General features: G+C 42.8%; 1 protein-coding gene across 1 annotated transcript in view; it reads left to right on the forward strand.

Moving 5' to 3' along the window:
- The window catches only part of LOC124577102 (serine/arginine repetitive matrix protein 1-like), a 303,302-nt gene that overhangs the window by 228,005 nt on the left and 49,488 nt on the right, over positions 1 to 25,809 (forward strand). The window contains exons 5-6 of the mRNA XM_047131217.1: positions 3,763 to 3,814; positions 12,114 to 12,606. Coding sequence (XP_046987173.1) covers positions 3,763 to 3,814; positions 12,114 to 12,606 — 545 coding nt within the window. The remainder of the gene's footprint in view (positions 1 to 3,762; positions 3,815 to 12,113; positions 12,607 to 25,809) is intronic.

A 25,809-nucleotide genomic window follows, 5' to 3' on the forward strand; every position in this document is an offset into this window, starting at 1 on the left:
CGCGAAACCGATCGTCACCTAAGAGATGCACTGTTTTCATCTCCATTGATTTGTAAATCTTTCTTGTCAGCAACTTATATGCACTAAGTGTTAGATAGATTGTTCTACTGTTATCGCAGTCTTTTTCCTATTCAGTATTCATAATCGTGTGTATTATATTTTTCCGGGAATCGGATGGTATGTCCCCAGTAGCATAGATTCCACACATCAACATGATGGTTGATTGATTCCCTTTTCGCAAAAGATTCTAGAAATTCTTCTGCCTTAATTATCTGAAGTCTACCAACAGCTTTATCATTCTTTGATAACAGTATTGTATCCGCTATGTAACCTCATCGACTCTTACGTTTTCTTCTGTTGCGTCAGCGTATCGTCTCTGCCACTCCTGGAAGCCTTATCTTTATTCTACCTACCTGTCCACTCTTTTCACTGCGTTCAAACAGTGGAATTACTGTTGCACCGTTACTGTTGGTACCTTCGATTTTAATTCATCGATTGAGCTTCTAACTTTTCTATGCAGAATCGGTCATTGCGACAAACATTCTTCTTCTTCGATTACTTCGTGCACTGAAGAGCCAAAGAAACTGTTACACCTGCCTAATGTCGTGTAGGCCATCAGCGACCACGCAAAAGTGCCGCCACATGACGTGGCATGGACTCGACTAATGTCTGAAGTAACGCTGGAGGGAACTGACACCATGAATACTGCAGGGCTGTCCATAAATCCGTAAGAGTGCGAGGGCGTGGAGATGTCTTCTGAAGACCACGTTGAAAGGCATCCCAGATATGCTCAATAATGTTCATGTCTTGAGTGTTTGATGGACAGCGAAAATGTTCAAACTCAGAAGTGTCTTCTTGGAGCCATTCTGTAGCAATTCTGGACGTGTGGTGTGTCACCTTGTCCAGGTCCGTCGGAATGCACAATGGACATGAATGAATGCACGTGCTCAGCAGCATGCTTACGTACGTGTTAACTGTCAGAGTCGTATCTAGACGTATCAGGATTCCTATTTCATTCTAACTGCACACGCCGCACACCGTTACAGAGCCTCCACCACCATTAACAGTCACCTGCTGACATACAGTGTCCATGGATTCATGAGGCTGTGTCTATACCCATATACGTCCATCCTGTCCATACAATTTGAAACGAGACTCGTCGGACCAGGCGACATGTTTCCAGTCATCAACAGTCCAATGTCGGTGTTGACAAGCCCTAGAGAGGCGTAAAGCTTTGTGTCGTGCAGTCATCAAGGGTACACGAGTGAATCTTCGGCTCAGAAAGTCCATATCGATGATGTTTCTTTGAATGGTTCGCACTGTGACACTTGCTGACGGCCCAGCATTGACATCTGCAGCAATTTCTCGGAGGTGATGCACTTCTGTCACGTTGACGGATCCTCTTCAGACGTCGTTGGTCTCGTTTTTGCAGGATCTTTTCCCGCCCGCAGCGATGTCAGAGATTTGATGTTTTACCGGATTCCTGATATTCACGGTACACTCGTGATATGGTCGTGGGGGAAACCTCAACTTCATCCCTACCTCGGGGATGCTGTGTCCCATCGCTCGGTGCACCGATTATAACACCACGTTCAGACTCATTTAGATCTAGGTAACCTGCCACTGTAACAGCAGTAACCGATCTAACAACTGCGCCAGCTACTTGTTGACTTATACAGGCGTTGCCGACCGCAGCGCCGTATTCTGCCTGTTTACATATCTCTGTATTTGAATACGCATGCCTATACAAGTTTCTTTCGTGCTCCATTGTATTTTTGCTATAGCCATTTCGCTTTGGCACCCTTTTATGCCGTATTTCTTCCATTCGATATTGAATATTACTATATCCCTGTGTTTCCCTCAATATTTTTGCATTTTTTCTTACGTCAATGAGCTGCAGAATTTCATCTGTTACCCACGGTTTCTTTACAGCCACCTTTTTGTTCCAGATCTTTCTGTCCAACTTCCATGATTAGCCTTCCGTTCCTCTTTAACTGAAATGCAGACTGTGATTTTCGTTATTGCAGTATACACAGCCTCTGAGAATTTGAAACGCACCTCATTATTACTCAGTATTTCCTTATCCCATTTGTTTCCCAATTGATTCTTTCAGATGATTCTCTTAAACCTAATCCTATTCTTCATTTATACTGAATTGTGTCCTGAGATTTTATACGCCCTACAATCCAATATTTAAGTTTGTGACTCCTGTCTGGTCATGATGTAACCCAGTTGATATCGTGTCTGCAAGTTTTTCCCAAGTAAACCTTTTGTACTTTTCAATTTTGGACAGTGTATGGGGTATTACCAGTTGAATTTTACAGAAGAACTCTATTACATTTTCTCGTCTCTCATTCCTGCTACCGAGCCCATACTCTTCACGTAGCTCTTTGCTCTTTCCCATTCCCTACCAATGCAATCCTCCGTAATTATTAGATTATCATCTCTCTTTACATCTGAGTTATTCATTCAGTGCTGTCATACACCCTCTCTATCCGTACATCTTGTGCTTGAGACGTCGGTATGTATACCTGTATTATTGTTATTGATGTTGGATTGCTACAGATACTGAAGAGAATAGTGCTTACTGAACTGTTCGAGCCGGCCGCAGGTGGCCGAGCGGTTCTAGGCGCTACAATCTGGAACCGTGCGACCGCTACGGTCGCAGGTTCGAATCCTGCCTCGGGGATGGATGTGTGTGATGTCCATAGGTTAGTTAGGTTTAAGTAGTTCTAAGTTCTAGGGGACTGATGACCTCAGAAGTTAAGTCCCATAGTGCTCAGAGCCATTTGAACCATTTTTTGAAGTAATCGTTATCTTCTTTACAGTTCCTTCACTGTCTTCCACAACAACTATACTGAGCCTTCACATTTCCCTTCAAAGGATTTCTAGTTTCAGTTCCACATTCAGACTTCTGATTTTCCACATTCCCAGTAGTAGAAGCTTACGTCAGTTAATTAATCTTTTTCTCATGGTAACCTCCACCATGGCAGTCCGCTGTTGGAGATTCGCATGAGGAACTAATCCAAATATTTTACCAGTGGAGGGCTCACATGAGACCTTTTTTAATTACAAGTCACATGTCTTACGGATATATGTTGAGTGCCTTAACGTAGTGGTTTCCATTTATTTCTGCATCCTCATGACATTGAGCATTGCTGATCCTTCCACCTTTTATGGGCAGGAGTGCCCTGAACCTCTTCCGACCCTCCGCTCTCCTTTGACCACGCCGTTGGAAAACAGGGGTTAGATTACCCTTTACACAGATTGTGTTCCGCCACTTATGCTCAGTGTTTCTATTCAGAATTCAAGCAGTGGTCTGGGACGCTTTGATTAGTAGTTGAAGACGTTAACCCGACACCATCGTGACAAAATGTAAGTGTACAAACGGGTATATAATACTGATGTACTTATTTGTTATTAGTATAAGTCCACTAATGTTTCCTGAAAACGGGGACAACCTTTGTCTTCCCATTCTTTCGGAAGTCTCAGGACGAAGTGACGTACTAATGAGAAGATAGGTTTTTATACAGTCTTATGGAATCGAAAAGTGACCTTTTGAAAGTAGCAGAATCTTCCTTCTGATGTTTGTGCTCTCCTTTCTCCAAGACCTGATGTCCCGGTCCATAAAGCTATAGTTTGCCTACCAGCACGCAGAATCCAGTTACAGTTAAAAAGATACCAAATGGAACCACATTACTAATAATGTTATCGTTAATCATGTCACTACTGCTAATCACAAAACAATTCTTAATTTCACAGGAAGGGCGGACGCCAGGGCGACGCAAGAACGTGGATTGGCTACAGTTACAAGGTCAGTGGTAATTGCATTATGTGCAAAGGTGCACTAATATCACCTATTCTAAGAAGTGACTCAAATAATATAAGCGTAACGTTTTGCGGACTGTACACTCACAAACATGTTTTCTCATACTGCTTTTTAATGTAATGTCGCAGAACGTAGTGTCGGAGCATACAGTGAGAGCTTTGTTCATCAGCCAGCGATTAATTAACCTAAGAGTGAAGGGGTTAGATTCAAAACTCTTTTGGACACATAAAAACCATTTGAGACCAGAACTCAAAAAAGATTTTCGGTTTCCTGAATAAGGAAAGAAATGGAGCTACAGCAGAGGAATTCACTAACTAAGTGAGTATAGCCGGCAACAGGCAAGAGAGAAATGCAGAGAGACGAAATCATCTAAGTAGAGCGATTATACCTTATTGTCTTTGCTGTTTCATTTGTCACTTGAGAAAGTCATCAGAAAGGCAACGCACGAGTTCTATCATCCGCATGTGATAAAGTCAATCGTGCAGAATGTGAGAAAGATTAAAACCTTATTAACTATTAGTTCGATTAAAAGATAAATAAACAGGAAGACAAATCAGTTAGGAGTGTCGTAAAAGCGTCTAGCGATGAAGATTTCAAAATTAAAGTAGCAGAGCCTCTTTTAGAAGCAAACCGTGATCCATAGCGATTTTCTGTGCCACAGGAGTGTGAAAGAAACGAATACTGAAATAAATGTAATAAGAGTAATAATTATTGTTACCATACGCCGTAAAAGAACATATACACAGAGGAGACAGAAGTCTTGGCATACCTTCTAATGTCGTGTCTGACATCCTTTTGCCTGACGTAGTGCTGCAGCTCGACGTGGCATGCATTCAACAAGTCGTTGGGAGTCCTGTGCAGAAATATTGGGCCATGTTGCCTGTGTAGTTGTCCATAACTGCGAAAGTGATGCCGGTGCAGGACTTTGTGTACGAACTGACTTTTTAATTATGTCCAATAAATGTTCGATGAGTTGCGAAATCAGTCGCGCGAATTGTCCAGAAAGTTCTTGAATTTTGGCCCAGTGATCTGGAGCATTGTCCTTCATAAAATTCCATCGTTGATTGGGAAGTCAAACAGAATGAGTCGCTGCAAATGGTATCCACGTAGCTGAACATAACAATTTCCTCTTGATGATCAGTGCAATTGGACCAGAGGATTCGATTACATATACACCAGGCTCATCCAAGAATTGTGCCCGGCGGCAGCGGCCGCGCTTCGCTGGTGCAAGGCAGTGTAGTTCAGCGCCCCGAACGCGACCGTGTGTCGCTCGTGTCGGCATAGGAGCGAGAGAGAGAGCTGCGGAGCGAGTGAGACCGCAAAGCACTGCTCTGCCCTGGACTGTACCGTGATCAGATCCAACGTAAACAAAATAACAGAGGAAGCGCAGCACTGTAAAAGTGGTCGATGCGCGGTAAAAGAAGCAAACCGTTTACTGTTTAGATAACAATTAGTGTTCGTGTGGAAGAATTACTATGCAGAGCTTTAGAAAACAATATTCAAAACAAGACTCGAAGAACAACTTAGTAGTTCCCTGACCCACCGGTTGATTCTACTAGTATTGCATATTAGCACTCGTCACATGCAGAGTAAGCATCTTCTGAAAGACAAATCAATTTCTTAAATGAACTAGTGTCAGATATATTCTATTTTAGAAATAATTTTACGTAAGGGATATAGAGTCTCATTCTCCCTATTAGCAGTTATGTTTCTTTTGTTGTTGTTGTACTTCGTGCCAACTTTGCTAAAGAAGACCATTAACATTTTACACATTGTTAATTTTCGAGGAAATGATTCTGTCTAGTTTTGGTACAATATTACGGGTGACTGCTAACCTCAAAGAATTAACCAAATTTTTATCGCTAAGTAGCGAACAGTTCTTAGTTTTAGTTTCTTAGCAAGTTTTAAAAGGGAAAAAAAGGCTCACAAATATACGTGGAATCAAACATTGAGCGACCTTAACGGCGTGTTGATGCAAAAGAGGATAATTCTCTCGTCAAAAACAGCTGTAAAAGACAAACCGAAGTTTTACACATAAGAAAGCCGTCGTTCAGGCGAATATCGCACTGCAGGTCAATCAGCTATAGTTGAAATAGTTGTGACACGTCCTCTGTCCTCTGCCCGAAGGGGAAACGGGACAACAAATACATCTAAGACTGGTTGATGCTCACTTGTCTCCAAAAATCTGTTTTCAATCTCTTCTTGTAATTTGCAAATGATAGTGGTTCTTTTTTTTTTTTTTTTTTTTTTTTTTTTTTTTTTTTTTTTTTTTTTTTTTTTTTTTTTTTTGGGGGGGGGGAATGGCTGAATCGTCTGCACTGAATCAACGACAGAGTGATTTTCACCTTGGAGTGAAATGGGTCTAAGGCGCTGCAGCTGCAGTCATGGACTGTGCGGCTGGTCCCGTCGGAGGTTCGAGTCCTCCCTCGGGCATGAGTGTGTGTGTTTGTCCTTAGGATAATTTAGGTTAAGTAGAGTGTAAGCTTAGGGACTGATGACCTTAGTAGTTAAGTCCCATAAGATTTCACACACATTTACTAAAGGTATTTGCCTCCTTTCATTGAAGCTGCTGGACATCTAGTTAAACAGGGTGTCCCTTTTGTACTTTTTGAACACTTGAGTCACGTTTTGGGTGATGTCGACCCTGTGTGATATTCCCATCATTTTCTGTTTTTTTTTTTTTTTTTTTATTTTATTTATTTTTTTTTTTTTTTTGGAGTGATATGTAGTAGGGGATCTCCGGATACTCCACTTCGATATCTGCCAGAAATACTTTCAACTGGTGATGTGTGGGTCCATGCGAGGGAACATAATTAACCGTTGGAACAACTGTGTCCATAACATTTCTTATGTTGACAATCTTCGCACTAAGGGCCTCCTGGTGTATCAGACAATGGACTGCCGCGAATAAGGAACAGTCGACTTCAGCCATTTTTGACCTGACGTAACCAGGAATCCAGTGCGTAACCCTCGTAGGCCCATCCGTTGTTACACTGGCCATGCGTTCCCATTTCAAACCTACTGACTCGGACACGTTTCCCACTGCTACAAAAATATCCAAATCCATGGTTGTCTCTTTCAATGGTATAAGGTCGAGAAATTCTTCGGTGACACGCAGGTTGTCGTCGGCACTCGGAATGAATATGACAAGCTGAGTTTTGTCCACAACGTCCGTGTACTCTTCAAGAGCGACAGAAAATGAAACTAAGTTTTCCGCTCTCTCCGTTAATTGCTGCTCCACATCTGGGGCCATAGCTGCGACTGGGCGAGCAACAGTTTGAGGTGAAAGAGCTATTTTTTTTCAAGTTTTTCCGTGAGGTCTGCTGGCCAAATACAAGCCACCGAGTTGACCAGGCAATCCTTGATGCAATTCCCAGCCGCGAACGGTTTCCCTTCTTTCGCAGTTCTCAGCGAGCATTTGTAGCTTGAATGCAAACCTTTCCCACTTGTTTCCTTCTCCTACCACGGCAATAAAGAAAAAAAGCTCTTACAATTAAATTGGAGAAATCTGTTTTTAAAACACTTTAATCATTTTAACAACTAATTGTTTCATTCATTGAAAGCGAAATAAGATACCAACAACAAATATCAGTTTTAGATGCGTTTTCCTCCATGCCCTATGAAAAGCGGTCAAAGACGCTAGCGAAGACAGTGAAATGTGGACGCGAATTAAATTTTTATCTATTGGAATACTTGCGTTTTAATTAACTACAAACATAGATCAAACTACAACATATGTCTCCCCATACATCAAAACACAAATACACAAAAACAAAGAATGACTCGTAATGACACATTACTCTCCGACAGAGCATTTGTGACGGCTTTTCAAAAAGTGGCAAAAAGTAATGCACCTGAAACTTTTTCTTATGGCTGTGCAACGCGAATTAATGCAAACCAAATATAAAAATTAACCGAAAACAAATGTTCCTTGTTGCTGACAATATGATGTTCGATAACTGGCACATTGGTAAATGACATTTCAGATTATAAAATATAGTTTTATTTATTATCTTTATAAATAATAAAATGTCATACGATAGGAAACACTTACTTCACTATAATGCGGCTTGATATTTTCTTTTAGTACTTTGACTGGCGTTCCTTTCCTTACGACAAATTTTCGAACTGATCTGTGCAACAGGTACTAAAGTGCCGTTCAGTCGAGTATCTTTTTTGGTACTTGAGGTTCCGATGACATACTAAACGTTTGGCGTGATTTTCGACAGCAGTACAAAAAAAAAGTAAAAACTTTACTTCCTACTCGGGTTCAAATAGTGCGGACGTGCTGCTCCTACGCTTTTTGTCTGCTGCTGTTGACCATTCATGTCGATCCACTGTAGCCTTACGCCTATTGACTAACGTCTTTGTGTCGTATCAATGCTTCTGACCGCTGCTGGCGCGGCGGTCTGTCTTCCGTACGAAGCGCGCTGACAGCGGCATGGCGAGGCGCGACGGGTGGACACTCGCTGGCCTCGGGCGATCGCGACCGCTAGCGCTCCAGGGGCACAGATTGGACGAGCCTGATATACACACATCGCACACCATTAAGGAATCACTACCAGCTTGCACAGTATCTTCTTGATAACCAGCATCCATGGCTGTGTGGGGTCTGCGCCAGATTCGAATCCTGCCATCAGCTCTTACTAACTGATGTCGGAACTGAAATTTGGCACTCTCGGTACACTCTTGACGCTGTGGATCTCGGAATACTGAATTCCGCAACTACTGTCGAACTTTAGAAAAGTATTGGTGCCCTTACGGCGTGTGTTTCCGTACCCAATCCACCGCTTAGTTGGAAAATGGGAAAAAAGCATGCGCTAAGTGACAATGTAGGCGAAAGTGTGAGTTGAGTCATCACCACAGGCACTCACTAAAGAGGACAGCTGAAAAAGTCATTGCTGAACTCATGAACACTGCCAGCGTCAAAACAACATGAACGGAGCTCCAGAAGCAGTAACCTACAGTGCGAACTGCTATTTCAAAACCACACATGAGTGACGCAAATGCCCATGATGAGAATATGTGTTGCTGAAGTCCTAAAAATCGGTCTGTGGAATAATTGAACAATGTCATTAGGTGAGATGAGCCTCGTTTCACACTGTTTCCAACTTCTTCCGGAGCTTACGTGCAAATAGGGAAAAAAGGCGGGTGGTCGATCCTGATTTTGACACCCATATCGTGATATTACGTGTTTTCCGTGGGTACTATGCGAAGAATTATGCGACTATTATGACTTGTAAGGTCCGTCCCAGGGTACAATGTTTGTTCCCCAACAGTTTTGCTGTGTTCCAAGACGACAGAGCCACCCTTAGCACAGCTCAAATCGCCCAGGAGTGGTTTTATGAGCACGAGGACGAATTGTCGCGTCTCCCGTGGCCACAATAGTTACCAGATCTCAATATTATTGAGCTTTGGTGTCTACTTCGGAGAGAAGGATCTGTGGTCGGTATCCACCTCCATCACTGCTACCTAAACCTGCGACTATTTTGCACTGAGATTGATATAACATCCCCTTGAAAACCACACAGGACCTGTATTTATCCATTACGAGACGTCTGGGAGTAGTTATGAATGCCAGTGGGTTTCCTATACATGTTATGATTTTAAAGTGTCGTGTCTTTGGAGTTTCCATGTTCATGTCTACCCCATGAATATAAAGCTAAACGACTTGAAACTGAATATTTGAAGATAAACAAATAATTATTATTGAAATCTGGTTTCGCAAGACAGAGCGGATTACGTTGTGGAAAGAGGCCCAAATCAGTTCCTGTTAGTTGCACAAACATACAAACTTTATTTTGCTACGACCCTTAAAAAAATTCAGAAACAATACGGCTGAAGGCCAGAACAAAAGTTATTAAAAGTCCCTCAAGGAATACACACGGCTGAAAGCCTTAGTTACAATATAGAAGAACTGAGGGCTTAAGGCGTGAATAACAACAATTTCAGTAAGAAAATTTTAAAAGGTTTTAAACAAATGACCTTTCAAATTTTAATTTAAGACGGTTGAAGGCCTTATCTTTAAATATTTCACATAAAGTTCGGCTGAAGGTGATATACTGAACGTAGAACAACTGAAAGCTTAAGGCCTGGATAACAAAATTAGGATAGAGAGGGAAATTTTCAAGTTTTCAAATGATTTTTCTAATTTTAATTTAAGACGTCTGAAGGCCTTATCTTAAAGTATTTCATGTAGAAGTTCGGCTGAAGGCCACATACCAAACATTAAAACAAACTAAATTAATACACGGCTGAAGGCCTCGCACAGTACCTGAGACTAAAAGAAAATCCCAATCCAAAACAACAGAACAGTGGCGCTCAGAAGTGTTTCAAGGGTTGACCTGGGGAGGAAACTCCAGCATAAATTTACGTGAGACAGGCAGCCAAGCGTAATACTAAATAATCGGGTGGCAACACGACCTACGGCCATCTGAAGAACCAACCAAAAACCTAATCAATTGCCTTCCACCCGACCAACGACACGACAACTGAAAATATCAGCGAGGGCGAAGATACCAGCAGCACTAAGTCTTGACAACTGGCGTCTAAATATAGTCAAGGTACATTAACCACTCTGGCTGTGCCAGACGGCATCAACACAGCGAGGAAAACACACTTCTAGAATAAGTTACAATCAATTCAATAGTTAAACAACATAGAGGAAGACGGCTGCAAAATTTTGCCGACTCCAGCACACCATACGTTGCTGTTTGCGAGAACGGCCCAGGAAGCAACAACCTTCCGTGAACGAAGAGATGTCACAGCAGTTGAGGTTTCATAGCAGGTTAACTGATTACTCAACACCAGTGTCCAGGTTCGGTGGGTCACCGACTTTGCAGCTCTCACAGCTAGTGCCTCACAAATCCGACCACGTGTGCATGCCGCCAGTGGCCCCGGCCTGACCGCGTCTGTGGAGACTTCCTCGCTGCTCTGTCGCAACCGACTGACTGCCTCACACACACCACCACACGGAAATATGGCAGCCACACTATATATGGTACAGCAGTAGTAGTATCGATAACCACTGCTGCTTCCACTAATTGAGGTAAGTCAGCAACTCGTTATGGTAGCAACTCAGGGACAAATAAGACGCCACTCGATTGTGAGAAAATGCCAAAGAAGAAACAGCATCAACGTGAGCCGGCCAAGCCTCAATTATAATAATCATTTCCTTTCTACTACATAAATCAGCTAAGTGAAACATTTTTATTAAAAACAGAACTAAATTTTAGTTGCAAAGGGCTATTCTTCTACATCTACATCTACATTTATACTCCGCAAGCCACCCAACGGTGTGTGCGGAGGGCACTTTACGTGCCACTGTCGTTACCTACCTTTCCGGTTCCAGTCGCGTATGGTTCGCGGGAAGAACGACTGCCGGAAAGCCTCCGTGCGCGCTCGAACTTCTCTAATTTTACATTCGTAATCTCCTCTGGAGGTATAAGTAGAGGGAAACAAAATATTCGATACCTCATCCAGAAACGCACCCTCTCGATACCTGGACAGCAAGGTGCACCGCGATGCAGAGCGCCTCTCTTGCAGAGTCTGCCACTTGGGTTTGCTAAACATCTCCGTAACGCTATCACGCTTACCAAATAACCCTGTGACGAAACGCGCCGCTCTTCTTTGGATCTTCTCTATCTCCTCCGTCAAACCGACCTGGTACGGATCCCACAGTGATGAGCAATACTCAAGTATAGGTCGAACGAGTGTTTTGTAAGCCACCTCCTCTGTTGATGGGCTACATTTTCTAAGGACTCTCCCAATTAATCTCAACCTGGTACCCACCTTACCAACAATTAATTTTATATGATCATTCCACCTCAAATCGTTCTGCACGCATACTCCCAGGTATTTTACAGAAGTAACTGTTACAAGTGTTTGTTCTGCTGTCATATAATCATACAATAAAGGATCCATCTTTCTATGTATTCGCAATACGTTACATTTGTCTATATTAAGGATCAGTTGCCACTCCCTGCACCAAGTGCGTATCCGCTGCAGATCTTCCGGCATTTCGCTACAATTTTCTAATACTGCAACTTCTCTGTATACTACAGCATCATCTGAGAGAAGCCGCATGGAACTTCCGACACTTACGTTGGATGTAAACAGCTCCGAATGAGCAATTGAGAATAAATGTGTACGAATATTAACAATACTACTAGCAAACCTTTAAGATAGCTTTTCGTCGTAAATTTGCATATTTTACTTTTAAATCCAGTGTATTTGTTCTTTAGTGTGACAGAAACTACTTGCTATTTGTCGTTGACGTGCGCAGGAGTAACGAGCCACCGCGTCGAACAGAAGTCTGACCACAGCCGCCCGCAGGCCGCTGGCAAGAACGAGCTGCCCAGCCCGGAGCAGGCTCCCCGGAATGGCGACCCCACCAGGAGGCCGCAGCACACGGGCGCGGCCAAGAGGCGCCCCAAGAAGAGGCACCGCACGAAAGCGACCAAGCACGCCCCGAGCAGGCAGCTGCCTGACACAAAGCCTGTGAGCAGCAGCGGCAGCAGTAGCAGTGCGGGTCACGGCTCGCAGCAACACCACCGCCAGCAGCAGCAGCAACAACAACAACAACAACCAGAGCAGGGACAGCCCCTACAGACACACAGAACCGCGCCGGCCCAGCCTCCGCCGCGCAAGTTCGGCGGCGGCGACATGTCCCTCGAGAGTCGCATCCGGGCGCTGAAGAAGATCGCGAGCGGGTCCCAGGAGGACGAGCTGACAGCGGCGCATTCACCGGAGCTGCCTGCCTTCTACTCTGGCGACAGGTAACTAGTTTTTGCCTTTCACGTCGTGTGGCATTTTCGGAGCGACGAAGCAACAACAGCCACGTCAGCAAGACACGCGCTGCTGTTGCGTGTTGTGGAAAGGAGCCGACGGTGACTGTTTCTGCTTTCACTACTCTTGTCTGACTACATTCGGAAAACATTCAGAAATCTGTGGGGCATGGAGATTGATGTCAACCGTAATATTCATCACAATATGCAATTAAAAATCGTCACATAACATGTTTCTGATGCTATGAACACATCAGAATACCTTGATATGTATTTTAGTACTTTCAACATGGCTGTCAGCAATCGTGATAATGTAGTATATAAGAAACTATCAACCTCGATTGCGGTAATGAAACCAACCATTACCTAGGTTTCAGCTCAAGTAATTGAGCATTTTTAAAATGTGACTACGCCTATTCAGGCTGTTTCAGTTTTATTTCCAGACCATGCCCGCGTAGACATAAGTATTATAGAATCAGGTTTATCTCCTGAAGAAGGCTCAATTACTTGGGCTGAAAACCCAGGTAAAGGTTGGTTTCATTACCGCAATCGAGGCTAATAGTTTCTTACATATTACCTTGATATGCAGCGTGAGGGCGAACCATAGAGTTAACAACGAATCTGGCCCATACACAAATACGAGACGATCCAAGAAGGAACTGTAACGGAAATAGAGAGTTTCGACAGGCGTGTCATTCGTTGGACAATGTATTATTGGTCCAAAATGAATGGTGAGCGCAGGGCTGATTCCAGTTCTGCAAAAAAATAAAATAAAATAAAAATATTCTGAGCATCCATCTGCGTCCGCGAAAGTATAGCAGCAACATAAGGTATAGACGGAGAAAAACGGCATAAAATCGGAAATTATTAAGGAGAAATGAGCAGATTTGCTATAAAGAATTCGACCGGCAGAGCAGTACATTATGTACTTTAGTGAGACTTACATATTTTCGTTAAACCCTTGTCACCATTTTTGGAGTTGAGCCAAAGACATTATTATCATTTAAGTCCCGACGAAATATTGTGACTTTGACTTTCAGGAAAATGTTTATTTATGCTTATCCATTACGGGTTATTATAGAAACGTGACTGTAAATTAAATGTAACTAAGTTCTGCAAAACTGCAACCAGTCACTTTCTTGAATAGTTACGTTTTATTTCATGAACCGGTTTTCGAACCTTTTTAGCTTCATCTTCAAATGGTTTCAGGAAGTTACATCATCATTCGTAGCATAATGCTGGGTGCTGGCTCTATGACAAAAAGATGGAACACACTTTAATGTATCGCCATGACTATTGCCTATCTGTTGATACGGATGTAAGTTTAGTTTTTTAATTACTGCGACAGTATAGGCGGCTTTTTTCGGTTAGTGTCCATCATAACTGGACATCAAAAACGGAGGTAAACAGATGTCTATCACAACTGGATATCAAAGATGGTGGCAGACAGATGTCCATCACAACTGGACATCAAAAATGGAGGCAGACAGATGGACACTAATCGAAAAAAGCCGCCTATACCGTCGCAGTAAGCAAAAAACTAAATTTACATCCATATCGATAGGTAAGCAATAGTCAATGTGATAGATTAAAACTTTTTCCATCTTTTTGTCATATAGCCAGCACCCAGCATTATGTTACCAATAGTGATGTAACTTCCTGAAACCATCTGAAGATGAACCTGAAAAGGTTCGAAAACCAGTTTATGGAATAAAACATAATTATTCAAAAAAGTGACTGGTTGCAGTTATGTATAATTTACTTACAAATGTATATTTTTCACGAAGCTATGCAAAAAGCGAAACTATGATCTTTTATTAAAATGAACAATATTAGATTCCAAAGCTTCAAGAATGATGCAACAGATCAGCAATGAGTTCTTACATTACTTCCTTACTTAAATCTTATTAAAAATGCAACGATTCTAATTTGCGACACACCGAAGCACTATTTACGAGAGAAGAGTGTGACATTCACGTTGGATGGTGAAATTGAAATGTGTAAGAATAGCTTCGTAACATAATGTTCTGTAAACTTCTTGCCACAGTTTCGTTCGCAAATCTGAAGAGAAATAACCATAGCAGTACCAACGCATATTCCATAACGCCTGTTACTGAGCGGTGGAGCTTTATGCTTTTCCTATAAAAGATCTTCGTTAACTTTTGTTGACTTATATTAACAGCATACTTTTTAAAGTACATGAAAACATGAAAACACAACACTTTTTTCGCGCACTCTAAGCAAGATCAGCACACTTACAAAACATGTCCTGCTAAGGGGAGTCATTATGCCCACTCTAAAAGAAACTTTAAAAATGCAAATTTCGTTAATGGTTGTTGGCTTTCACCCACTACGTCGGTTTTATAGAGATACTTATGTGTAAGTTAGGTCCTCAACCTTAAAGTATTGAACATATGCTACCAAGATTGATTTTTTCGGTTAAGCTTGACTGAGAAATTTAAAATGTTTGTAACATCTGGTAGATGAATTCATTATAGACAACATTACAGAAAATAACTCTCGTTTTCAATATTTTAAACTCGCTCGGTAACTGCATTAAAATATTTTCAAAAGGTGGGCTTCACATACACTTTTGTGCCACAGGATTACTTCATATTTTAGAAATGTCATTCGCTAGCGAACCGTCTCTTGGTGCACTAAGTGACAAACTGTTGATTTCAAGTACAGTGTTCGACATATGGTTGTGTGTGTGTTGTTCTTAGCATAAGTTACTTTAAGTAGTGTGTAAGTCTAGGCACGATGACCTAAGCAGTTTGGTCCCTTAGAAATTCACACAAATTTGAACGTTTTTTTGAAACTAGTAATCTGGTGTACACAAACGCGTTCAAGGGAATAAAAAGCTTCATACCAGAAGCTTTCTTTATATTGAATTAATTGATCGCTCTCCTCCCGACGGTGTCAGTTATTTACACTAAAGGGGCAAAGAAACTGGTGCAGGAATTCTTATTCAAATACAATGATAAGTAAACAATAATAGGGCGTTGTGGCCGTCAACGGCTATGTAAGACGACAAGTGTCTGCCGCTGTTGTTAGATCGGTTACTGCTGCTACAATGGCAGATTATCAAGATTTAAGTCAGTTTGAACGTGGTGTTACAGTCGGCACACGAGCGATGGGACACAGCATATCCGAGGTAGCAATGAAGTGAGGATTTTCCCGTACGACCATTTCACGAGTGTACAGTGAATATCAGGAATCTTGTAAAATATCATATCTCCGACATCGCTGCGGCCGGAAAAGAGATCCCACAAGAACGGGACCAACGACAACTCAAGACAATCATTCAACGTGGCCGAAGTGCAACGCTTCTGAGAAATTGCTGCAGACTTCAGTCCTTGGCCATCAACAAGTGTCAGCATTCAAACTATTCAACGAAACATCAACGATATGGGCTTTCGGAGCAGAAGGTCGAACCGTGTACCCTTGATGAGTGTACGACACAAGTTTTACGCCTCGCCTGGGCCCCTCGACGCCGGGTTTGGACCGTTGACCACGGGGAACATGTTGCCTAGTCGGACGAGTCTCGTTTCAAATTATATAGAGCGGAGAGGCATGTACGGTTGTGGAGACAATCTCATGAATCCATGGATTCAACATGTCAGAAGGGAAATGTTAAAGCTGGTGGAGTCTCTGTAATGGTGTCGGGCGTGTGCAGTTGGAGTGGTATGGGGACCCTAATACGTCTAGATACGACTCTGATAGGTGACACGTACGCTTAAGCATCCGATCTGATCACCTGCATCCATTCATGTCCATTGTGCGTTCCTTCAGACTTGGGCAATTCCAGCAGGATAAAGTGACATCCCACATGTCCAGAACTGCTACAGAGACGGAGGGGGAGGGGGGGGGGGGCTCCAGGAACACATCTCTGAGTTTAAACAATTTCGTTTGCCACCAAACTCCCCAGACATGAACATTATTGAGCATATCTGGGATACTTTGCAACGAGCTGTTCAGAAGGGATCCACCCCAGGTACGCTTGTGGGTTTATGGACAGCGCAGCAGGTTTCAAAGTATTAGTCCCCTCCAGCACTACTTCAGATATTAGTCGAGTCCAAGCCACGTCGTGTGGTCGCACTTCTGTATGCTCGCCGGGCCCTACACTCTTCTAGACAAGTACACGAGTTTCTTAGGCTCTTCAGCGTATGATACCACACTTGTCTTAATAGGATTCTTCAGCTGCTTCAAAGAGCAATTATATCCATTTTTTATGTTACTGCATGCACAATCAGCGTAGCAGATAATGCATACAAGTTGCTTGCAAGAATAATATACAGATTAACGGAAAAGAAACTAGAGGATCCGCTAGATGACGATCAGTTTGGCTTTAGGAAAAGTAAAGGCACGAGAGAGGCAATTCTGAGATTGCGGTTACCAATGGAAGCAAGTTTAAAGAAAACTCAAGGCACGTTGATAGGTTTTGTCGACTTGCAAAAAGCGCTCGACAGTATAAAATGGGTCAAGATGTTCGAAATTCCCGAAAAAAGTAGGGGTAAGCTATATGGAGAGCCGGGTCATATACAATATGTACAACATCCTAGAGGGAATGATAAGAGTGGACCACCAAGAATGAGGTGCTCGTATTAAAAGATAAGGATGTAGCCTTTCGCCCTTACTGTTCAATCTGTACATCAAGGAAGCAATGACTGGAATTAAAATTCAAGGTGAAAGGGTATCAGTGACACGACTCGCTGATGACATTGCTATCCTGAGTGAAAGTGAAGCAGAATTACATGGTCTGCTGAAAGGAATGAACAATCAATGAGTACATAGTACGGACTGAGAGTAAATCGAAGAAAGACGAAGGTAATGAGAAGTAGTAGAAATGAGAACAGCGAGAAACTTAACATCAGGATTGATGATCACGAAGTCGATGAAGTTAAGGTATTCTGCTACCTAGACAGTAAAATAATCGATGACGGACAGAGCAAGGAGGACATCAAAAACAGACTAGCAATGGCAAAAGTGGCATTCCTGGCCAAGAGAATTCTACAAATATCAAATATCGGCCTTAATTTGAGGAAGAAATTTCTGAGAATGTATGTCTGGAAAACAGCATTGTATGGTAGTGAAACATGAACTTTGGGAAAACCGGAACAGAAGAGAATCGAATCATTTGAGATTTTTTGCTACTGACGAATGTTTATAATTAGGTTGAGTGATAACGTAGGGAATGAGGAAGTTCTGCGCAGAATCTGCGAAACTCTAGAGGAAGACAAAGATTTTAATACATCCAGCAAATAACTGAGGACTGAGGACGTAGGTTGCAAGCGATACTCTGAGATGTAGAGGTTAGCACAGGAGAGGAATTCTTGGCGGGCCCCATCAAACCAGTCAGACAGTCAGAAGACTGATCACAAGAAAAACATGTTATTGCGTTTCTGATATTACATATATACATCGCAGATTATTCCTGCTGGCTTAAAATAATATTACAGATGTCAGTGTTACATATAACAATATCACTTCAATACAGAATTGTTTAAAATTTCCTACACAGAAACATAGGTAAAATTTGCTTCAGCTACCTAGAACTAAATCCAGGATCAAAAACGCCTTTTGAGTTTCGCTATGGCTATGGCTGTCTGGTAGTTAGCATGGGATCTAGAAACAGCTTAAGCCAGCTCTCCCAATTTACACATATTTTACATCGTCGATCCTCTTGCTTTAATAGTTATCACCAATTGAGGTCTAGGTTTCTTATTGTGATCACAGTCCAATTTCTGTCGTCATTTGATGGAATATAGCACCCTCCAGCAGTGAAACGTGGGCTGCTAACACTTCAAGCAAGAACAGAATTAAAGTTTCGAAAATTAGTGCTACGGAAATTGAAGACTAGGTAGGTAAAGAAGAGGTAGAGAACCGAACTGGGGAGTAAGCTGACCATATGAAGGTATTTGTTAATAAGGCGCATCCTTAGGCGTCATGGAAATACAGAGTTGGTAATGGAGGTCAGTGTGCAGGGTAAATATTTTTGAAGGAGATCATTTTTAGATTGAAGTAAGCAGATTCACCTAGATACAGGTTGAAGTACTTATGCAGAAATGAAAAGATTTGGGCGGGCAAGACTACCGCGAAAAGCTACATACGTAAATGAGTCTTGAACTGAAGACCAAAACAACAAAAGCTATTTAATGTCTTGTCCCCTTATCGGCAGGAGAAAGCTTTGTCAGTATTGCTTCAGCCTAAATCTAAACAATATAATTGAAAGGTGGAACGATTACATGTGATCAGGAATTTTTATAAACTGTTCTTTTATTACTTTAGAAAATGCAACTACTAGTGTTCTTCTCTCTGAAGGAGAAAATGAGAAGCAGAAATGTTGATGACCTTAAAGAGAGATGGTAAATTCAAGAAAAAATGGAGGACCTGCACTTGATAAAGTTAACAGGGGATAGATTGAAGTTTGGGCGCAAAGAAAGATGGAAATTTATTATACTTTGAAGAAGAGTGTAAGTGGATGAGTGAATGACAGGTAACATCAATGGACCAGGTGACAAAAGGGATGTCAGGGCCATGATATGAAATGGAAGCAATAAAAGGAGACAGAGAAAGATGAGGTGATCACAGATAGAATTGGATTTGTGGAGTGTGTGTGAATCTATATTTAGTGGACTGATTCCGCGCAGGCGAAGCAGTGCACCAAAATTAGAAGTTAGATGGTAAACTGTAGGGTTGTTGGAGTTCAGAGGGCGGATAGTGTAGCATACAACGTGAACTGAAATTCCTAAATGAAATTTTGAGAAGTCATTCAGGGAAATTCTTCGAGTATTTTGGTACAAGTGAGCCGTCGCTCGTTTCAAAAGAACTTAATTTCGCCTGAGATCTTACTCCCTTCTATCCTTACATCTCTACTGTAGTGAAAGTATATGTTTAACAATGCGAAAGCTGTTCCCTTTGTGTCATTCCTGGAAACAAGTTTGATCTCATTTACTCGTTGTATTTGCTGCTGACAAAAGCAATGCTAAATTTACTCTTCACCCTCCTACTTGCTTGGTTCTGTCTTGGGTTTGTTTCCACCGGCAATGTTAATTTTACATTAACAGTGACCCACACTAGTATTTACAGGTTTACTGAGAAAAATTTGATCGAATGCACCTCGAGTATAGGTTCACTGAACGCAATGGAAGAGCAGCGCACGAACCTTATGCTGAAGTGATCTCGCATCCACGGAAACCACGGTACTACATTATTGCATCTTGGTGAGGATTGTTGCACTATTCTCTGTTTTGTGTTGTACGTCTTGGTGATTGTATGTAGATCTAGTATATAGTTCTTGTGAAGGCATTTTCACAGAAAAATGTGTAGCTTGGATAACAGAGCGAATGAATCTCACTTACATTAAACAGCCTCTGGAGACCACGAGCGCCTACATAAAATTATCCCTGAACAACTTCAGAAATTTTGTCTCTAGAATTCTGGTTCATCCTGTACAAGGAAGTATTGTACGCTCTCTTCAACATTAGGATATCAGAAGAAGCATTGTTTAGTTTGATGGAACCACGAATTTCGTAATCTGCAGATTTAGGGGAGACTGATGTTGCCCACCAACGTGGAGGTCAGTCGTATTCCGGACTAATAATACCGAATTCATCTACCGATTAGCCACCAGGCAAATAAAGAGGATTTTTCATTTAGTACTGGAAGGGGAGCATGCCATGCGCACAATGCAACCTTCTCTGAAGAATCTTCTACATCTACAACTACATCCTCGGAAGTACGGTGAAGTACATGTCACATATTACTTGAATATGACTGCTGAAGTGCCTCGGTTTGTACTGTAATTAGTCAATAGGTATGATGTTGCTGTATACTTCTAGATTCCACATTTAATACCAGTTCATGAACCCTCTAAAGTAGGCATACACTGCGTTAGCTGACGTCTTCGTTGATCTGTATGCCAGTTCGGATTTCTCAGCATCCGTGGAGTTCTCCCGCGAGTGACCGATCATTCGTGCTGCCATGCCTTGTATACGTTCAAAGTCCCTTGTCATTCCTGTTGCGTATGGGATCCATATACTTGAGCAACATTCAACACAACAGGTCACACTACTGTCTTGTAAGCAGAGCCCTTCGCAAACTGAAGCAGTTTTCTCAGTTTCCTACCAATGAATAACAGGCACTTGCCTCCTGCGTTACCTACGATTGAAGTGGCGTGAGGTTTCCATTTCATATCTTCACAAAATGTAGCACACAGTTTGTGTAGCACATGTTATTGCAGTTGACTAACTCCACATTGGGATTTAATTGTTGTCGTCTCTGCTTTTGATTCTTGAGTTGATCTCCGATGTAACTGCTCCACCACAGTGTTGTGTCACTGTCTTATATTCACGGCAATGCTTTGTGCAGAAAGGACGTGCTAGTATTTTACACCTCACTGCTTGTTACTACGGCATTGTGACTACACTATCAGCTCCATTGTTCTGAGTTCCAGCGTTAAGGAGAATTTTTTCTACGGAATCTATTCAGAGGCTGCATATATGCTTGTCGCTGTCGGATCCTGTTTCTAGGTACTCTTCATGCGTTGCTTCGGTGAAGCTCTCTGTCTGTGTGTTCAGTAGGGTCCATTTCTGTTCTTTTCCAATTATCATATTAATTTTTGATTCTGTCTTAGCGTAGTCTAGATGTAAAGTGTTCGTGATATTTCTGTTTTGTCTGTAGAAAATCACTGTGTACCGGGGAATCTTCAGCCCCGTATGTAGAGGCTGGTGTCCGTCCCACACCCACGACGTTTAAATGCGTAGGTAAGGTCCGTGTCCAGTAAGGAAATGCACCATATCACGCATAGGATTCATACGTTTGTTTCCTAACAGGGGGAAAATCATGTACTCCAGGTCTCTTATCAATCAATACCGATTCACTTTGCCATGTATGCGTCAGAGTTTAAGCTGACGCTTTGTTTGTGCAGCTACACAGGTAATTGTGTTCACCTGGTTTACTCTCCCCAGCCGTAATCAGTACACCGCAGTCCGATATCTGATGGTGATATCGATCGGGTATACACCAAGTAGCAAACACAAACCACAATGCTTCCACTGAGGTGATACCGAACGCCCCCTATAGCTTGAGCCAGACAGTCCTCTGCCTTCGTCTGACTTATATCTTGTTTGTAACTGAAGTTATTCTATGTGCCTCTGTACGCAAACTAAGTACTGAAAACCCAAGTACTGATTCGAAGCTAGCTTAGTTGCGTGTCCTGGTTTCTTGAAGAGGCATTCTGTATCCAATTGAATTTAGTTTATCAGTTTGTGTAACACTTTCTTCTAATTTGTCTTTGTCAATTTTCAGTGTTCATGTAACTGTAGTTTCTCAACTATATGTACTTGAAGAAATCGTCTTACGATTGTTCGTTTGATATTTGTGTCCCCGTTATTTAGTGGAAGGATCCGTTCTCAGGGCTCCCGTCAGTACCTGTGTAGACTGTTTTATTTTCTAGTGTCTTGAGTTTATCATTGTTACATTAATGGTCGTGCGGTAGCGTTCTCGCTTCCCACGCCTGGGTTCCCGGGTTCGATTCCCGGCGAGGTCAGGCCTTTTCTCTGCCTCGTGATGACTGGGTGTTGTGTGATGTCCTTAGGTTAGTTAGGTTTAAGTAGTTCTAAGTTCTAGGGGACTGATGACCATAGATGTTAAGTCCCATAGTGCTCAGAGCCATTTGAACCATTTGTTACATTAGTACACGATGACGTAGAGTGTTCGGTTGTGCTCTGTTCTTTGCAGAAACTGCTGCCAGTTGATCATTTGCATACGTGAAAACACTCTCAGTCCTATTATACCCATCCAATAAATACAGAAAGTGTTCAACAGCTGTATCCAAGAAGATGGGGCCGCAGATCGACCTTCTTGGACAGCTCTTCGTAATTAGTTTGGCTATTTTCCGATCTGCCCATTTGACGTTCTGCTACACCGTCTCTGCAGTAGTCCAGGAGAGTATCATATACCTCCTGTTGTCTTAATTTGGCAAACATTGCAGGCTACCAAGGCTGCCAAACACATCTTTTATGACTATCGATCAAAGTTCTCATTTCCCTGCGACTAACGTTCGTTGTGGCCACCTCACGATAGACGACAGTAATTCAGAAGTAAGAATACAAAACGCTTCTTGTTGCTCGGTGGACACCATCTCGTCTCCACTCACACTGGGCTGTGAGCGAGAGAATGGGTGAACTAGTTGCACCAGAGGTGCCCTACAGGTGACCGTATGAACCGGAAACACGCTGCTGGAGACAAACTGAACTATTAGTATTATGCGCAAGTTAATATTCACCACAAACTTGGATTGTCATTCATGTAGAGGATATTGGCCTACAATTCGAATGAATCTTTCTGGAATGTACTAAGACAAAGAAAAAAAAGGAAGCACCACAAATTCATTATCCGAATGAGAGGGCACTCGGTAGATGTGATGTACACGTACAGACAACCTAATGATTACAACTTCAGATCAACAGGATGATTTATTCAAGAGAACGAGCTTCGCAAATTGAGCACGTTGTTAGTGCATGGATCCACCTCTGGCCCACCGCCATCCCGGTAGTCTCCAGAAACCCCTTCGTCCTGAAATCTCATTCATTGTAGTAGAATTGTCTTCATAGATGAATCCCGCTTCGAAATGAGCTCCGATGACCAGCGAAATCGTGTCTGAACACAATCCGGACAGTGGTGGTACACAACCGGACAGTTGGCCGTCAGCGGTCCAACAACCAGGAGTGGTGACCAGAGGTGCCTTTTCTGTCCTTTGCAGGACCCCTTTGGTTGTCTTTCGCGGCACCGTTACAGTACAGCGGTACGTCAACGATATTCTACGCCACGTTTTACTGCTCTTCATGGCAAGCCATCTGGGCTTACTTTCCAGTTTACATTTCTCGCACACGGCAAGGGTCTCTACTGTTCATCTTAGTGCTGACCAAACCCGACCTTCACCAGCAAGGTCGCTGCATCTCTCCCCAAAAGAACTTTTGGAATGCTATGCGCAGGGCCCCAAAATATCTGGAAATTATGATGTAAGGCGCCAATTGGACAGAATTCGGCACGATATCCCTTGGGAGGATGTCCATCAACTTTAGTAATCAGTGGTAAGTCGACTAATTGCTTGTATGACGGCGTTACTGCCTGCTCAATTTGTGAAGCTCTTTCTCTTGAATATATCATCCAACTCTTCTAAAGCTATAACCATTTGTTTGTCCGTACATGTACATGACATCTACCGATTTCTGTCCCACTCGTATAAATCCTTCGTTTCTTTTTTCCTTTCTTTTTTTATCACTGGTACAATTTTCATCGTGCTCTTACAGTTACCGCTGAAAGGCGCTGAACTCTCTTTTGCCAATAAATAAATTCCATTTATGTGTCTAAGTGTTCACCTATGAATGTGTCCCAGATATTGTCTACAGTCAATTGTGGAATGTATCCGTGTGTAATATACTCAATACAGAATTGCCTTCAACAGTCCCGGATGGAGCGCGCGGGACGAGTGGGCATCCGGTTGGGACCATCGCCTGTGGCACGTCCTGGGCAGCGGCAGCGGCAGTGGCACACAGCCCCACGGGGACCCAGGCAGGTGCAGTATCGAACCCCGACACATCCTTTTATTGAGGCTCGCCACCCAGTTTACCCTGTTCACTATCTTTTCAAAGCGTGCTTCAGTTCATGCCTGAATAAGTTCCCTGATAAATACAATTAACATTTAAAATAATAGGGTATCTAATCCTAGTTTATTATTCAAATTTCACAGATTCATAAAAAGAGCTATAAATTAATTTCAACATTTCACCTTACAAATTTATATTTTAACCCTAAAAATATAAATAACTGTTTTAACCAATAGTATATACCTTGGAATAGACTGTTTTTTTTAAGGGTATGAGCTTTCTGGTAGTTCTTCAGACTTTACGATGTCTGTATTATTATTATGACAACGGCCTTGTCGCACTGGTAACACCGGTTCCCGTCAGATCACCGAAGTTAAGCGCTTTCGGGCAGGGCCAGCACTTGGATGGGTGACCATCCGGTCTGACGAGCGCTGTTGGCAAGCGGGATGCACTCAGACCCTGTGAGGTAAACTGAGGAGCTACTTGATTGAGAAGTAGCGGCTCCGGTCTCGGAAACTGACATACGACCGAGAGAGCGGTGTGCTGACCACATGCCCCTCCATATCCGCATTCAGTGACGCCTGTGGGCTGAGGATGACACGGCGGCCGGTCGGTGTCGTTGGGCCTTCATGGCCTGTTCGGGAGGAGTTTAGTACCCGTGGTCTAGGGGTAGCGCCTTTGATTCATAATCAAAACGTCTTCGGTCCCGGGTTCGATCCCCGCCACTGCCTAAATTTTGATAAATAATCAGCATTGGCGGCCGAAGACTTCCGGCATGAGAAGTCAGCATCATTCTGCCAACGGCCTTCTCAAAGAGGGCGGAGGAGCGGATAGAGGTTCAGAGCACTCTCTTGTCCTAGGGGTGAGAAATTGCCCCTAAAGGCGGAAGAATCAGCAATGATCAACGACATGATGCAGAAGGCAATGGAAACCACTTCATTAAAGACACGTAACGTGTATCCACAGGACATATGGCCTGTAATTTAAGAAGTGTCATGATGATCTCTCCATTGGCAAAAGATTCCGGAATAGTCCCCCATTCGGATCTCCGGGAGGGGACTGCCAAGGGGGAGGTTACCATGAGAAAAAGATTGAATAATCAACGAAAGGATAACGTTCTACGAGTCGGGGCGTGGAATGTCAGAAGCTTGAACGTGGTAGGGAATCTAGAAAATCTGAAAAGGGAAATGCAAAGGCTCAATCTACACTCCTGGAAATTGAAATAAGAACACCGTGAATTCATTGTCCCAGGAAGGGGAAACTTTATTGACACATTCCTGGGGTCAGATACATCACATGATCACACTGACAGAACCACAGGCATATAGACACAGGCAACAGAGCATGCACAATGTCGGCACTAGTACAGTGTATATCCACCTTTCGCAGCAATGCAGGCTGCTATTCTCCCATGGAGACGATCGTAGAGATGGTGGATGTAGTCCTGTGGAACGGCTTGCCATGCCATTTCCACCTGGCGTCTCAGTTGGACCAGCGTTCGTGCTGGACGTGCAGACCGCGTGAGACGACGCTTCATCCAGTCCCAAACATGCTCAATGGGGGACAGATCCGGAGATCTTGC

Source organism: Schistocerca americana, chromosome 1 (genome assembly GCF_021461395.2).
Source record: "Schistocerca americana isolate TAMUIC-IGC-003095 chromosome 1, iqSchAmer2.1, whole genome shotgun sequence".
Lineage (NCBI taxonomy): Eukaryota > Metazoa > Arthropoda > Insecta > Orthoptera > Acrididae > Schistocerca > Schistocerca americana.